At 32.4% G+C, this 17,166-nt stretch overlaps 1 protein-coding gene across 4 annotated transcripts in view; it reads left to right on the forward strand.

Moving 5' to 3' along the window:
• The window catches only part of N4BP2 (NEDD4 binding protein 2), a 56,280-nt gene that overhangs the window by 16,545 nt on the left and 22,569 nt on the right, over positions 1 to 17,166 (forward strand). For all 4 annotated transcript variants that reach the window (XM_010858818.1, XM_010858817.1, XM_010858820.1 and 1 more), the window contains 6 exons: positions 3,901 to 4,053; positions 5,738 to 8,115; positions 8,726 to 8,811; positions 9,317 to 9,362; positions 10,696 to 10,892; positions 14,359 to 14,477. In XM_010858818.1, the coding sequence (XP_010857120.1) occupies positions 3,901 to 4,053; positions 5,738 to 8,115; positions 8,726 to 8,811; positions 9,317 to 9,362; positions 10,696 to 10,892; positions 14,359 to 14,477 (2,979 nt within the window). The remainder of the gene's footprint in view (positions 1 to 3,900; positions 4,054 to 5,737; positions 8,116 to 8,725; positions 8,812 to 9,316; positions 9,363 to 10,695; positions 10,893 to 14,358; positions 14,478 to 17,166) is intronic.

Below are 17,166 nucleotides of genomic sequence, written 5' to 3' on the forward strand. Positions count from 1 at the left end.
GGAGAACATGTAAACAGAAAAGGTAGCAAATGTTAGCTGTTTGGGTTTTTCACTACTCACTCTGCTTTCCCCCACAAGATTATACTTTTTTCTTTAATTGTTTAATTTGGATGAAAATGTTACTCAGGACATGGACAGTGTATTTTGTTTTGTGCTTTGTATTCCCATAGAGATAGCCCTAAATTAATTTTGGTCAGGATATTTTCTTCTTGGTAATTTGAACTGATTTCAGTATTAACTGAAGGACAGCTTGTCTTCAGGATATTTACAACATTGTGCAACCATCACCACTATCTAATTAATGAATGTTTTCATCACCTCAAAAAGAAACCCTGTGCCTGCTATTGCTAGTCACTCCCAGTTCCACTTTACCCCTTGGCAATCACTAATCTGCTTTTCTGTCTCTGTTAATTTGCCTGTTCTGAACATTTCATGTAAGTGGAATCATGTGTGAACTTTTGTGTCTGGCAGCTTCACTTAACATAATGTTTTCAAGGTTCACCCATGTTGTAGCATGAATCAGTATTTTATTCCTTTTTATTATCCTCTTGATACGTTACTAGATTTGGTTTTCTAATATTTTGTTTAGGATTTTTGCATCGGCATGAATGAGTGAGATTGACTTACAGTTTTTATTCTTTGCCCTGTCTTGCCTGGTTTTGGTATGATGGTTTTAGGTTCATAGAGTTAGTTGGGAAGTATTTTCTTTTTTTCTCTTTTCTGAGTTTATGTAAGTTTGAATGTTTGATAGGATTTACTTACGAAACTATCTGTATTGTGTGTTTTCTTTGTAAGAAGTTTCAATTGGAATTTGTCCATTATACCAAAGTTTTCAAATTTATTGACTTTTTATTAAGACGGTTGATATTCTCTTCAAGTTTAAATCTCTGCTACATCTATACTTAGTTCCCCTTTTTAATCCTAATATGTTTACATGTATTTTCTTTTTTTCTTGTTTATTCTCACTAGAGATCAGATTTTTTATTAGCATTTTCAAATAAACATCTCTGCTTTGTTGAGCTTTCTATTATACGTTTGTTTTATGTTTAATTCTTTTCTGCTTCTCTTTTATTCTAGTTTCTTTGCTTTAAAAAAAAAACTATTTTGCTTTGTTTATTGTTATTTTTGTAAGGCTTGAACTGAAAGTTCAGGTTATTTTCTAGTATGAGCATTTAATGCTGTAAATTTCCTTACGTACCATGCTAGCTGCTCCTAGAATTTTACTGTGTAATATCTTCTTTTAATCATTTATTTTCTAGTTTGCATTACTGTTACTTTTATTCTTTAACCTTTGGGTTATTTAGAACTATATTTTGAATTTTTGAGTAGATGGATATAAAATTTATCTTCTCAAAAAATTGATTTTCAACTTTACTTCAGTAGATAAGATTATGTGGTTTGTATCAAACTAATTCTCTGATATTTTTAAAGATGTGTTTTACTAGTTCATTATCAGTTTGTTATAATGTTCATATTTGCTTGATAAGAATGTATGATGGTTATAGTGTATTACTATATCATTAAATCATGCTTATTCATTTGCTCACATTATATATAACTTTTTTGAAAATTTTGCTTAATGAGTTAATCTTTAAGAGAGGGATGAGAAAAATCTACTGTGAGAGGTGTGCTGAAATCTTCCTCTACCACTATTATGTTGATTATAATAGTCTTTCCCTATAATTCTATTTTTTGTTTTAAATATACTAAGGATATTTTTTGAAGTCCATATAGTCTTAAGATCTTTGCATCACTCTAATGGAAGCTTTTATCTTTGTCCACTGGTTTTCTTTTATTAGTATTAATTTTTGTTATAAAATCTAATTGTCTAATATAAATAGAAATATACCAACTTTTTTTAGTTAGTATTTGAGTGTTATTAATTTTTCTATACTTTTCCTTTCAACCTTTCAGTATCTTTGTGTTTAGGTGTATCTCTTATGACCAGTATGGCTGGGTTTTAAAAAATTCACTCTGTCTTTAGCTTTTAACTGATATTTTAGTTTTTTTACAGTTATTTTGGTTATTCATATAATTGGTCTTGTTTCTTACTGCCTCATTCTGTGTACTTTTTATTTATCTCACATTTTTTGTGATTGTTTTTTCCTATCACAGAAAATTAAATATTTGATTTTTTCCTCCTATCTTGCCTTACTTCGGATTTTTAAAAATTGAATGCAGATTTGCTTGCTCATTTTTTCCTTCTCTACTAGTTTGGAGATTACATATACTATTTTAAGTCTTTCAATGGTTACATTAAAAGTTTTATCGTGCAGACTTTTAAGTTAAACCATTTTCTTAGCCTTCCTCTTCCCACATACAAGAACTTTCAAACATATTAACTCTGATAATTAACCTCCCTTCCAGCTTACAGGCTCTGACTGTCTAGAATGTACAGGTAGTATTTGTTTTCACTCATTTAGTTATTGCTTTGTGCTTAATTTTTCTTTCATCATAGGCCTTTCATCTGAGAATTTTCTTCTGCCTGACATTCATCTTTTAGAATTTTCTTTACAATTTAGGCATGCTTTATGTCAAACTTTTTTTTTTTTAATCTGGAAGTTCTTTTATTGTGCTCATTCTTATAAGCTTTTGCTGAGTGTATATATTCTAGATTTACAGTTTCTGTTATTGATAACATTTAACTGTCTTCTGGATTCCATTACTATTATTGTCAAGTATAATTCTAATGGTTGTTTTCTTTGTAGATAATTCCTTTATCAAATTTCTAGTTGCTTGTAATATGATTTCTATCTTTGGTGAATGACAATTTCAGTATTATGTTTCTAGTTGTGGATTTCTTATTTATCTTGCTTGGGATTTGTTGAACTTGTGAGATTAGGAGATTGTCTTTCATCAGTTCTGGAAAATTCTTAAACCATTTTTCTTTAAATTGTTTCTGTCCCACGTACTCTCTCTTCTCTTTCTGGGACTTGGATAGATACATACTAGACCTTTTGGTCTGTCCTCTATGTCTATGTCTCTTAACCTCTCTTTCATATTTTCTATCTCTTTGCTTCTTTGTGATCTGAAACCAGACAAGATGGAGGTATGTAAATATGAAAGCCAGATTTGCCCAGCTGGCAAATGCTGATATTAGCCCCAGGATCCAGACACTAAATACTTGGATCCAACCTGAGACAGGAGAGTTGCAATTGAGATGTTTTCGTTAAGATAAAACCCTTAAAGAACTAAAGCATACCATCTTGCCTCTTGGCAGATGCAACTCCTGTTGCTGTATGAATGAAAGCACTTTCAGTTTCAGGCCTAAGGATTCCCATATATTAGATTCAGCTAAGTATACGAGCTTATAAACAAAAACAAAGAAATAAACTACAATGAGTGAAAGCACAAATATAGCAGATTTCATATTTGGACATCCAGAAACTTCAAATAGGAATTTTTTTTTCTCTTCGCTTGAACTTACGATGTATTAAAGTGTGTGTTTAATTTATATGGGATCCAATTTTATTGTAATAGGAGAGTCCTTTGGGACATTTTGTCTGCTGTACTGGTGTAAGTAAGAGCCTCTGAGTAGAAATTTTTTAGTCACTAGTTAGTAATTAACTAAAATGATGGCCATATTCTTATGAGTTGTTTTTTTTTTTAATAGCACTTGTGAATAAGTTCTTTTAAAGTTATTAAGATTTGCTGGTTTTTTTCCAACTTGATAAAGGATATTTGGAAAAGATTGTGTGGCATGATTAAGAAAATAGTAATTTAGGACATCCTGAATAAAATGAAAATGAAAATTAAATAGTTTACATTGTGTCATAATAAACCAGTTTTGATATTTTTACATATTAGAAATGTTTTTTTTTTTGACATTATATCAGCCGATTTTTTAAAAATACCATTACTGATGTTCCTCTTTCCCTTTTTTCCCCCTGGAATTTTTAGGCGTAATATTCATGGGATAAGCAAAGAAAAAATAACAAGAATGTTGGAACACTATCAACGTTTTGTTTCAGTGCCAATAATCATGAGTTCTTCAGTTCCAGAGAAAATCGAACGCATTGAATTGTGTGCATATTCTTGTGACAGAAGTACTAGGTAGGTTAAAGTCTCTATGTACCAAAGTTTAATTTAAAAACCTAATTTAAAAAGTGTGATAATTTCGAAGGAATTCCCTGGTGGTCCAATGGTTAGGACTCTGCTCTCACTGCTGTGGGCCCAGGTTTGATACCTGGTCAGGGAACTAGATCCCATAAGCCCAGAAAAAATTTAAAAAAAAAAAAAAAAAAAGATAATTTTGAAACTTCTAAAATCACTGCGAAATAACTGTAAAAATAAGTTAGGCATTTGTTGTTTATAAGGTTTAGGTATAGTTTTACATAGAGCAGGATACTTATGGTTAGCAAGAGAAGTAAAAGTTTATGTGAGTGATGACATATGTGGGAGATTCATTGTCTTCTGATTTATGTAGGTCCATCTTTATGCTATGAATATTCCTGTCTTCTTTATTTAACTTGCTGCTATTGCAGTATTTATGTTACCTTATCTACCCCCTGTTGCTGTTTTGTAGTTACATTACTTCTTAATTCTCTTAGATATTAATAAAAATACTTTCAAACTATCATAAAAATGTATTACTCATGATTAAATAATACAAGTCACAGCCTTTGGAAGTTTGTAGTTTAGGATAGTACTGATTCTGTTAAAAAATATTTAGGGCACATAAACAATTGAATAAGTAGGTGAGGAAAGAAGAGCCTTAAATATGTAGAGAGGTCTGAATGCTCACATTTTTTGATGGTAGGGGATGAGAAGCTCTGTTGGAAAGGAGTTAGGAAAAGAAGATTCATAAATGCTGCAGTGTTGCAAAATGGATAAGAATATGGGCTCCTTAACTGTATTTCCTGGCTTCATATCCCAAAGCTTAATCTTGACAGATTATAAGATCTCTCTATATTTCAGCTCCTCATTTGCAAAATGGCAATAACACTTTGCTTATAAGGCTCTCATAAGGATTATGAATTAATACTTGTAAAGGACTTATAATAGCATCTGGATGTAGAAAACTGGTTAGGTGTGATTTCACTTAGGAAGGCTTCATGGGAGAGGTGGGCCTTTGAGAACTCCTGCAGTATAGAAAGGAAGATGAGTTGACAAATAAGGAAAATGCACTGAAATTGAAAGTATTAATATAACGATTTGGCAAAAGTGTTCTGAGTCTGAAAATAACATTGAGGGTGGTTTAAAAAAAATTTTTAGCAAGTGACATCTCAATTGAGAGCTGTCCTCCCTTTCTCTCATTTGACTTAATTGTGCAAATCATGTTGACTGACTGTGACTTTGTAAATCAATCTTAAGCATTTTCCTTGGTAGCAAAAGACAGGTGGTACAGAGGCAGACCTAGTTTCACATGTATTAAGCTTTAGTAAGTTGGAAAGGAGCCCAGGAGGTATCCTGTTCTGGGAACAAATTTAGAACCTTAACTTTAATATTTAATGCATCATAAACACCTTAACTGAAAATCTCCTGTTAATTATTTAATTCAAAAAAAGTTTTGAGTGCTTTGTGTAAGCCAGGCCTTGTGCTCGGTGTTGGGATTACAATAAAGGGGTGTGTTCATCATGTATTAGGGTAAGATCAGGTATCTTGTCTTTCAGTTGAAAGATTCTTTAGTTTAAATCATAATATTAATGTTCTTTAGTTTAAATATATTAACAGTATTAATATTACTAATCATAACAGTAAGAGATTTCGTTATAATACTTAAAAAAAAATCTTACAGCCCAAGAGACAATGAAGATATTACTTCTGAAAAAGAAGAAAATGTTTTATCCTCGTCTTTGAAGCATCTAGAGTTAACTGAAGAGAAGAAACTTGATGTGACCAAAGAAAATATGTTGCCTGAGAATATTGCATATCTCCCTAACGCAGATTTAAACAAAGGAAAAAAAGAAATAAGTGATATGAATCCCAATATTCAGAATGCTTTCATTCAGGAAGCTCCAAACACGTACTTTCCTGATTCTGAAAGTGAAGTACAAGTTACAGACAAAAGTGAAAAAGAAGAGCCAGTAGAAATGGCTCTTGAAAAAGAGTGTAGTGAAACCAATGCAGATAGTTTGTTAGAGAGAATGTCACCAAGTAGTTGTTATGGTGAAAATAATCAAGGGGACTGTGGTCTTTCAAATCCTGTACCCAATCAAAATGAAAAATCTTTATCTAGTGAAATATTGGAAGAAAGAGCGGCAGTAAAGAAAAAAGCCTTTGGAAAACAAAAGAGCAAATCAACTTTGGAAAAGTTTCCAAAACACGAGCTGTCTTTTGTTGGTGACTGGCCAGTTGATAAGACTATTGGTCAGAGGACAAAAAGGAACCGAAAAATGGAAAAAGCCTCATCTGTACAAAATGACAAAAAGTATAATCGCCCTCAGTCACATAAAATATTAGATAATAGTTTATCTGTGAGTGTAGATTGTATGCAGCCACAAGGACCTCCATATGAAAATGTAGAGGATGACGACAGGTCACAGTGTGGTGATGCCTCGGAACCTTTCAGTAGCTGTGAATATGATACTTACAAAAACCCGGAAAGAGATTCATTCAACATTGTGGGTGACTGGCCTTCCCTCGATTCGTTAGCTCAGAGAGAGCACAGATCAAGAATACCAAAGGCTGGCTTAAATGAACCCAGCCTAGAATTTGGAACCAACAGCAGTATGAATGAAATATCCTTATACTCTTCACATGAGGCCTGTTGGGGCACAAGCCCTGAAGAGCTAAAAACATTGGGTGGTTGTACTCGAGGAAGTTCTGAAATGTTGCCCAATGAAATGACCTATGAGAGTAAGACTTGTCCAAGTAAAAAGATTCATAGGGAACACACATTGTCTCTTCCTTATATCAATAGTGTGCCAACTGTCCCTGAAAAAATAGGACCACAAACTTTAGCTGAATTTTCAGAAGAAAAGACTAAAGAAGTCCCTGAAATAGGAGTAGGCATGTGTACCCAGACTGAACCACAGGATTTTGCTCTCTTATGGAAAGTAGAAAAAAATAAGATTAGTGTTTCTGATTCTCTGAGAGTATTAACAGGAAGATTAGATGGATTTAAACCCAAAACTTTCAATATTAACACAAAATTGGATGTTCAAGAAGCAATTCCATATAGGGTAATGTATGACAAAAGCACATATGTGGAAGAAAGTGAGCTCACCAATGCTGATGAATCTGAAAATCTTAACATTCTTTGTAAACTATTTGGATCTTTTTCATTAGAAGCCCTAAAAGACTTATATGAGAGGTGTAACAAAGATATTATTTGGGCCACAAGCCTTTTATTGGATTCTGAAACCAAATTATGTGAGGATACTGAATTTGAGAATATAAAAAAATCATACGATGAAGCACAAATTGGGCCATTTTCTCTGGGACTGAATTTGAAGGAAATTATTAGCCAAAGAGGAAGCTTAGAGGATTCTAATTTTTCTGTGCCAGAATTTAGCCATGGAATTGATATCAATAACACTAATGTACAATCTACCTGTAATTCCAAAAAGGAGAACTTAGAGCAGGCAGAAATAAGAGCTATAACTACTGAAAAACATGGATTAGTAACAAGTATACTTCCTACTGTAGAGCTAAATAATAGTAATGAAGTACTTGCTAATAGTCAAACAGAACTTTCAGGTTTATATAATGTGAAGCAGTTTTTTCCAGATACTCTAAAAGCTACTACCACTAAAACTGTGAGTGAAATGGAAAAGAATTCAGAAGTTGCAGAGACTGGAGGTAACATACCTTCTTCTTTGAATTTGTCTAACATTTTGAACTCTGTATCAAGCACTTCAAATCTTGAGTTACATGAAGAAACTTATTTTACTAACTCTTTTGAAATAAATAAAAATGAAAATCTTCCAAAGGACTATGTGAAATTTCCAAACACAGAAGAATTTATGATTGAAGAGGAACAGGAAATGGAGACAATTCTAATGGCAGGGAGTGCTTTGTCAGCTGGAGTTACTGGAGAAGATAAAGCTGAGACACTGAATCCCACTCCAGTGACAACCAAATCTCTGACCATAGACTGTCTTGAATTGGCATTGCCCCCTGAACTGGCTTTTCAGCTCAATGAATTATTTGGCCCTGTTGGTATTGATTCAGGTAAGGAAAAAGTAAATTATTACCTATATGTGCATCTTTCTGTGACTAGAATATAGCTAGTTTAGGTTGAATTTTAAAATTACTTTGTATGTTAACAAATGTAAAAGTCTGTTGACTACATTATTGTTTTTGGCACCATGTGTTTGTGGAGGATTTTTAAATGTATAATTTCAAGAAACTAGAGAGTATAGAGTTTGTATTCATCCCATGCATATATTGAAAATTTTCTCTGGTATTTACCTCATACTTGTTTGCACAGATACATCTTTTTAATCCTTTGATGCTACTCCAGATACACTTAAGGCAAGATAATTCCTTAGGACACACTTATTGGAAAGTCTTAATGGAAGTGAACATGCTAAATATATTTAGTGTAATGGACATGAAGAACTTAAGTATATGAAACATTGTATAATTGCATCTGCCAAGAAGTGTGAATACAATAACATACTACATAAAAATATTCCAAGAGTTTTAAAACTAGAGACATAGGTTAGTAATTAAAAATACAGATTAGTTTTATGATGTGTAAGGTAGTTGAGTATGTTTTCTGCATATGTATAATGAGTAATGGTCATATTTTCTTTTCTGTTTTTCCTCTCCTCACAAGGGTCCCTAACAGTTGAGGATTGTGTGGTTCATATAGATCTGAATCTGGCTAAAGTGATTCATGAGAAATGGAAAGAATCTGTAATGGTTGGTAGGCTTCTTTTTATAAAGAGCTCCTTTTGTGTCCATTTTGTCACCTTTGCTCTTCATTATAATCTGTTGTGTTATATCAAAGATTCTATTAAATTTTTAGTGAGAGAATGAATTTTAGCAGTTAACAGATTACTGATATTTTTTCTGTTTCCAGTGTTTTAGATTATATCCAGATTGACCAAACTATATAATAAATGATGGAGCTCAATATGATTGATTTTTTATTTTAGGGAAAAAAATCATAAATAGTTTTTTGCTTTTTAAAGACTTGAAATGCTAATAAGTTTCATTAACAGTTTTTTAAAAATTATAGCATAAGAGCTCTATAAGTGGAAGAGATACATAGATGTAATCATAATTTATATTTATCTAGATTTATTAGATTTAGCAAGAATGATTGATAGTTTTATAAGGAGAAATGATTACTGAGGAAAATAACATAAACTTGTTTTCTAATGCACCCTTCTTTGCCAATCCCCTATTCTGCCTTTGTGTTTAGGAGCGACAAAGACAAGAAGAAGTATCTTGTGGCAAGTTAATGCAAGGTAAATCACATAGTTTCACTTCTGATGTTCTTTCTTATCTTGATGTTGAACCTTGGTGTGTGTGTATGAATTTCAACTCATTTTAAATATACTTCCACAAAATATGTTACCAAAGAATTTTGATTTGTAGGTAAGTTTTAAAAAATTTTAACATTTAATATTGATATAAAATAAAACTTAAAGAAGAAAAAAGTCCTTGTATTATTTAACTTTCAGGTTATAACTGAAAACTAACACAACATTATAGATCAACTATACTTCAGTTGAAAATTTTTTTTTTCAACTACGAGGCTATGAAGCACCTAGGTGTGCTCTAATGCATGTATTCAGAGTGTTTCCTGTTAATGATTTTGTTCTGAATGATAGAAAACTGTTCTGGTTTGAGAGCATAAAATATTCCTGTCTTTGATAGCATCATTGAAATATTACTTTGGCTCTTAAATTTTTATTGATTTTAATATGATTAGAGCATAAAAGCCTGCTTTTTGGGTATATCTACCAAACTGAAAATATTTGATTCCAGAAGATTTCTTAGATGCAGTGTCTTAATTGGTTAGTGCACAGTGGCAGACCTGTTCTAGGTCCTGCTTTTGTGCTTGAGTTTCTCTAGATGCTTCTGCCCACTTCATACCAGGACTCCAGACTGAAGATTATTAGAGTGAAGATTCTTAACTTTAATCCACACCTGTATTGTAGCTTCAAGAACCAAAGTTATTTGAGAGCTGGAGGTTCCCAAATAGTATCAGTTATTCAGATGATAGTATTAGCTATTTCTTCACTTTCCAGGAGAGCAAAAGTGTATATCAGAATGTGTTGCTCTTAGAAAAGCTGAAATATACGTTGTCTTATTGTTATGAACTTCTTAGAATGTTCAGTTCCTTCTTTTCTTGAATATCAATGTTCAATATTTACTGTGTGCCTCCAGTGGGTTACAGATTTGCAAAAATACTTATCCTTTCAGTTCTTGGAGTGGCCAGGCAGAGATGACCAGCTGCTCTAGCTGGTCACTCCTGGCTGGCTGCAGCTTCCTCTGTTTATCAGTGTATATGTGTGTTACTGTTTTCTCTGTTGAAGGGATATGAAAAAGAGTGGGAAGCATTGGGTTGATTTATAGTGATACTCAGATTGTTGCTCATTTGAAGTATTCCTACATTTATACATATTTCATACTTATTATGTGAAGATATATTTTGAAATTTGCAAACTGTATTATAAGCAAAGAGTTAAAAGTCATGTTTTCTGGATCTGTCTGAGGTATATATTTACATCAGAATAATTGTTAGTTTGTACATTTGTTATTCACGGTCTGACACTATTGATACTGCTTTTGTAGATCCTTCCCTGGTTGGGCATATTGGTCTTGATAATTCAGAACAAAAGTCATCTCAGAGAACAGGCAAAAAATTACTGAAGACTTTAGCAGCACCTGAAATGCTACCCTTATTGGATCATTGGAACACTCAAACTAAAAAAGTATCACTCAGAGAAATAATGTCAGAAGAAATTGCCTTACAGGAAAAGCATGATTTGGTATGAGTTAGTATAAATATTAAGCCTTTGTTTCTTACTCTAGTTTGATTATATGTTTAGTTTGTGATTTTCATTTGATTCTACTTTCTGTAGTCTTAGAATCTATTTTAACCTGATTGAAGTTAGTGTTAAAATTGAAAAATGTTTTTAAATGTAGTTTGAAGTTGGAGGTTTTTACTTCTGGAAAATTAGTTGATATTCTATAACAGTAAGCCAGTTATGTTAAATCTGTTGTTTTGGATTTAATTTTGCAGATGTATATTTCTTGTCTATAATTTTATTTCTGTAAATTTTTTCATTCTAGAAAAACATGAAAGAAATATTTCATTTGAAGATAATTTCATTCATAAGTTAGTAATAAGAAATGACTGTTTTGCTATTGAAGAGTTCATATTTGAAGCAAAATTTTTTAGAGAAAAATTTTAGAAACTTTCAAATCTTAAATTAAGTACTCTTCTTTTTCTATCTAACTTTTCAGTAAGACAAGTTCAAACAGATACTTTGCTTTGCTCTGAATTTAATTTTTGTTCTTTTTCAACCTATCTAACTATATGAAGTCGTAAGAGAATTTGGTTTCTTTTGCATTTCTTTTTCTTAACTTTTTTTGGAATTCTGAAAATTAGTATTAGAGAATTTCAAAATCAAAAGGGAAAAGACCTTAGAGATTATTAGTTTAGTTCTCAAGGAAAAAAAAATTCTTAGTTGGTGATCTTACAACCTTTCCCCCTCTTTTTCCTACTCATTTGACTGCTCAAAGGAACACCTTTGTATTGGTTGAAATATATATTGATAGAATGGGGGCGTAGAAAGAATGATGGGATTCTTCCACTTTCATATTTATTTTCCCCACTTGTTAATTAAGTTGGAAATATGCTACCGTTACCAACTTTACGTGTTTATATAATCCAAGGAACAGTCTCTTCAGTAGGATCTTATAATTTAGTGTTGTTTCAGATATCCTGTTCAATTTACATATGTAATTAATTGGAGAAATAGATTTTCATAAAAAATAAGGAAAGCCTAGAACTTATACTCAAATGATGTGACACTTTTTGTTGAAATGCTGTTTTCTGCTACTGAAACTTTTCTTTATGGTTCTAACCTACCTTATTATCTCTTATACCTGGGTTGGGAAGTTCTCCTGGAGAAGGGAAAGGCTACCCACTCCAGTACTCTGGCCTAGAGAATTCCATGGACTGTATAGTCCATGGCGTCGCAAAGAGTCAGACACGACTGAGCAACTTTCACTTCACTTCACTTCACATAATGATGAACAAATAAGTTTCTTTGACTTTTCAACGTAATTTTTTTTTTCTGTCAGTGATTTTTCTTGTCTTTCTGTGAATTTGATAATAGAAGCTGTACTCTTTTGATCCTAAAGATATTCCTGCTTAAGTAGAGCCTCAGTAAGAGAATTTCTGGAAAATTTCTCAGTAATTTCTCAGAATTTTCCAAAGGAGAAATACACTTTAAATTCTTTTAAAGCAAAGAATATAAAATAAAAATTAGGCATAATGCATGAAGAAGATAATTAATTGTAAGATGTTGTTGTTCAGTTGCTAAGTCATGTCTGACTCTGCGACTTCATGAACTGCAGCACACCGAGCTTCCCTGTCCTTCACTATCTCTTGGAATTTGCTCAAACTCTTGTCCATTGAGTCGTTGATGCCATCCAATGATCTCATCCTCTGTCTCCCCTTTGTCCTTTTGCCCTCCATCTTTCCCAGCATCAGGGTCTTTTCCAGTGAGTTGACTCTTTGCGTCAAGTGGCCAAAGTCTTGGAGCTTCAGCTTCAGCATCAGTCCTTCCAATGAGTATTCAGGTTGATTTCCTTTAGAATTGACTGATTTGATCTCCTTGCTGTTTTCAGTTAATTGATAAGACCTTAATTTGTAGTTTAGAGATACTCTATGACCTGGCAGATTCTAGTAAATCTGATCACTGAGGTTTTTCTAAAAAAAAATCACTGAATTTTTTAGTAAGATCAGATTATAATGTATATCTTAAAATAAGATGTGAAATATTTAAAATTCTTGAGGTGGCTTGTTTTCCTCACTCTTGTGGTATGTGATATTTTCAGCTTCACCGGTCCTTTTGACTGGTCAGGTTGTCACCTGTTGTGATTCTTTTTCTGTTGTTGTTTGGTATTATAAATGGCCTAAATATGGCTAGGTTTCAAAACCAATAGCTATTCTAGGACTATCCTAAATTATTGTAATTTCTACATTTTCAGAGACTCTTTGAACTTTTATAGGAAGTTATTTTTTAGACACTGGGACTTTTGGAATAAACAAAAATATTACATAGTTAAATCACAATGTCAACAAATTGTCTTAGAGTTAGAAGTCCCTTTACAAACGATTACTATAATCATTAATTAGAATTAAATTAGCACATATTAGAAAAGCCTGTTTGGTTTGGCAATTTAAACAATCCAAATACGACTTTGAAAAAATAACACTTAGCAATTCGCGTACAATTCCTTTGGAATAAATATGTTTGTGAAAAAAATTTTTTAATGTGGATTTTTCTGTCAACCTGAATTTGCAACTCATTTGTACATTGTAGTTTCTGCCCATTGAGGAGAATATGTTTTTAAGGACGTTGTTCACAGCATCACACAGTGTCCCTTTTATGAGGACCCATGTGAGAAATTTCTCTCAGGTCTCAGTACCAGAAAAAGCTGTTCTTCTGAGCAGCTGGCTTCTTTTTATTTTGTGGACACTGAGAATCTTTGTTTCTTCCTTTGCTTTGGCCATTGAGAAGCTCAGAACTGAATTTGTGACCCACCTTTAGCAATGGTACAGGATTTTGTAGCATGCATTTATTTATACTAATTTTCTTGCTAGCTTTATCCTATATTCTTACCTTTATTTTCTCTACTCTCTGATTTCTTCATTTATTTATATCCTGTTTATATGTATATACTTCATTCTTTTTATATGTGTAATATATGATTGAATGTGGGCTTCCCTGGTGGCTCAGATGGTAAAAAATCCATTTGCAATGAGGGAGACCTGTGTTCAATCCCTGTGTTGGGACGATCCTCTGGAGGAGGGCATGGCAACCCACTCCAGTATTCTTTCCTGGAGAATCCCATGATGAACAGAGGATCCTTGCGGGCTACAGTCCATAGCGTCGCAAAGAGTTGGATATGACTGAGCGACTCAGCACGTGTGTCATATGTGAGAGTATATATATACACATACACACACATATATGTATATGTGTGATTCTGTGTGTGTATTAATAAGCAGCTTCGAATACTTAGTAAAAAATGGGATATAAATAAACAGTGCAAGAATACTTACATTACTATTTTCAGCCTTTAATCAGTGAAGAAAGTCTGTGGTTGCTTTTAAATTATTAGTGTTTTCGCAATGAAATAACCATGGTTTTGGATCAGCATAACTAGTATTGTAAATTCCATCATAAGAATGAGTTTTGTCTTTTTTGTTTGTTTTAGAAAAGGGAGACGCTTATGTTTGAGAAAGATTGTGCCACTAAGCTAAAGGAGAAGCAACTCTTTAAGATATTTCCAGCCATTAACCAAAATTTCCTGGTGGACATTTTCAAGGACCACAAGTGAGTACTAGAAGAATTGTCTGCAGTTTTTGTTGTGATGTGATTGAAAGTGTATGTCATACATTTTAATCTCTTATTTTTATTTTTCTGATAACAAAAATAATATAAGTGTATTATAAACCATTTAAATGCAATAATGTAGAAAGTGAGTTTTTGTCAATTGGTTCATATTCCTCCCCAATTTTTTCTCATGTTCATATACTAAGTATGCGCACACATGTGTACCTATTTGTTTTGGTAACTATATATATAGTCACCAAAATAGATTGTGTTTTATATAATATTTTGTAGTTTTGCTGTTATTTTTTCTGTCCATACTTTGTGACAGAATAAATACTCTTTTCTTTTTAATGTCTACAGAGTATTCCATAGTACTCTGAAAGTGATTTCTTAAAGTACTATAGTTTGTTTAAACATGCTCTGTTTGCAGGCTTTTTGACTATAAGAAAAGTTGGAAACCATGTTGCACTGAGCAACATTGAACATACATTTTGTGTGCATGGGTGAATATTATAGTAAGCTAGTTTCTGAAAGTGAAATTGCTGGTTCAGAGTAGATACACTAAAAATGTCTATAGCTAATGCCAAATTTCCTTTTATAACGGCTTTCCATATTACTTATATGTACTGATTGTGTAACTTGCCCTGAACATTAAGAATCTTTAATTTTTTGCCAGTCTGGTAGGAAAAATATTTCATTGTTGCTTAAATTTTTATTACTAGTGAGGTTGAGCTTTTCTCCCATTGATTTCTTTTTCTATTAAATTGGTTATTTTTTGCCTGTCTTCTTTTGGCTCTTTGTATTTCTTTCTACATTTATGAGAATTCTTTATATATTATGTGTAGTTATCTTTGTTAATATAGATTATAATAAATTTTCTTGATAAAATCTCATTGGTCATAAACATTTTTTAATTCATGTTTTATCAGAAAATTGTTTCCCTTACTGATTCGGAGTTTTAACTCTTTTTGAGAAAATCTGTCCTACCCCAACATTATGAAATTTATTTATTCCATATTTATTCCAGTATTTATTTTTAAATTTGCTTTTTTTTTTAAAGAAAAATTTTTTATATAATTTTGTTTATTTATTTATTTTTGGCTGTCCTGTGTCTTTGTTGCTGCTCAAGCTTTTCTCTAGTTGTGGCGAACAGGAGCTGCTCTCTACTTGTGGCATGCAGGCTTCTCATTGCGGTGGCTACTCTTGTTGCGGAGCACGGGCTTCAGTAGTTGTGATTCTTGGGCTCTAGAGCACAGGCTCAATAGCTGTGGCACATGGGCTTAGTTCCTCTGAGGCATGTGGGATCCTCCCAGACCAGGGATCGAACCCATGTCTTCTGCATTGGCAGGTAGACTCTTTACCACTGAGCCACCAGGGAAGCCCTTAATTTATTTTTATTAATTTATATATTTGACTGCACCAGGTCTTAGTTGTAGCACACAGGATCTTTGACCATCGTTCAGTATTTTTAATAGTGAAATTTAAAAACTTTACCTAACATTTTTGTGTGTTTAGTATGAAGTAGAGATTTAACTTAATTTTTTTCCAAATGATAAACTGGGTAGATAGATCATCTTTACACACTGATATAAAATATAACCACTAATATTTCTTACATTCTCAAATATACATTTTCTTTTATTGACTCTTTGATTCCATTGAGCCATTTGGTCCTAAATTTTATTTTCAATATTGTAGCGTAATAGTGTGTTTTGATGTTTGCTATGTTAGGAATGCTTCTGGTTTGAGTAATACATAGTTTTGATCTTAATATATTCCTTTAATTTCTATTTTAGCAAGAGTTGTTTTAAATAGGTGCCTTTTTAGACTCTTTGGAGACTCTAATACAGATTTTTTTCTTTAGTTTATTAGTGTATTTCATGTCAATCACCAGTAATTTCTAGAATAAAAATTCTCTCATATTTTTGTTTATTTCTTTTAATGCAATATCAGAATTGATTTCAGGCTTTTTGCAACAGTTGTTAAGTGAGATTAGTCTGTAATTTTCTGTTTCTTTGTTATCTTTGTCAGATTTGGTTTTAGGGTTTTATTTGGTATTTGGCTTAATAAAAGGGCTTTCCTGGTGGCTCAGTGGTAAAGAATCTGCCTGCAATGCAGGAGACGCAGGTTTAGTTCATGGGTCAAGAGGATCCCCTGGAGAAGGAAATGGCAACCCACTTTAGTATTCCTTCTTGGAAAATTCCATGGACAGAGGAATCTAGAGGGATACAGTTCATGGGGTCACAAAGAGTCAGACATGACTGAGCGACTTGCTCTGGAAAATTTAAATAAATTAGTACCTTGAAGGTTCTGGGGTTGTACCTTTTTAGGGAAGTCTTTTAGAACTTTTCACTATCTTTTAAGGATATTGCTTTATTCAAGTATTTGCCTTTTTTTTTTTTCTGTGAGTCTTTTCTGGTGGTTTGTCTTCTAGAAAACCATTAGTTTTACCTTGATTTTCAGGTTTATTATTGTTAAGTTGTATATAATATTCTGTGATAATTAAAACTATTGTTTTGTATTTGATCATATCCTTTTTTCCTTTCCTAATATATTTTTTTTCTGTTTTGTTTTTGCTGTTTGTCAGAATGGCCCTTTTAAAGAGCAAGCTCTTGGTTTATTGATCAAAGTCTGTTTTATATTCTCTAATCATTTATTTTTGCTTTTATTTTTGGTAATTGCTTTCTAT

Source organism: Bison bison, unplaced genomic scaffold (genome assembly GCF_000754665.1).
Source record: "Bison bison bison isolate TAMUID 2011002044 unplaced genomic scaffold, Bison_UMD1.0 scf7180017864451, whole genome shotgun sequence".
NCBI lineage: Eukaryota > Metazoa > Chordata > Mammalia > Artiodactyla > Bovidae > Bison > Bison bison.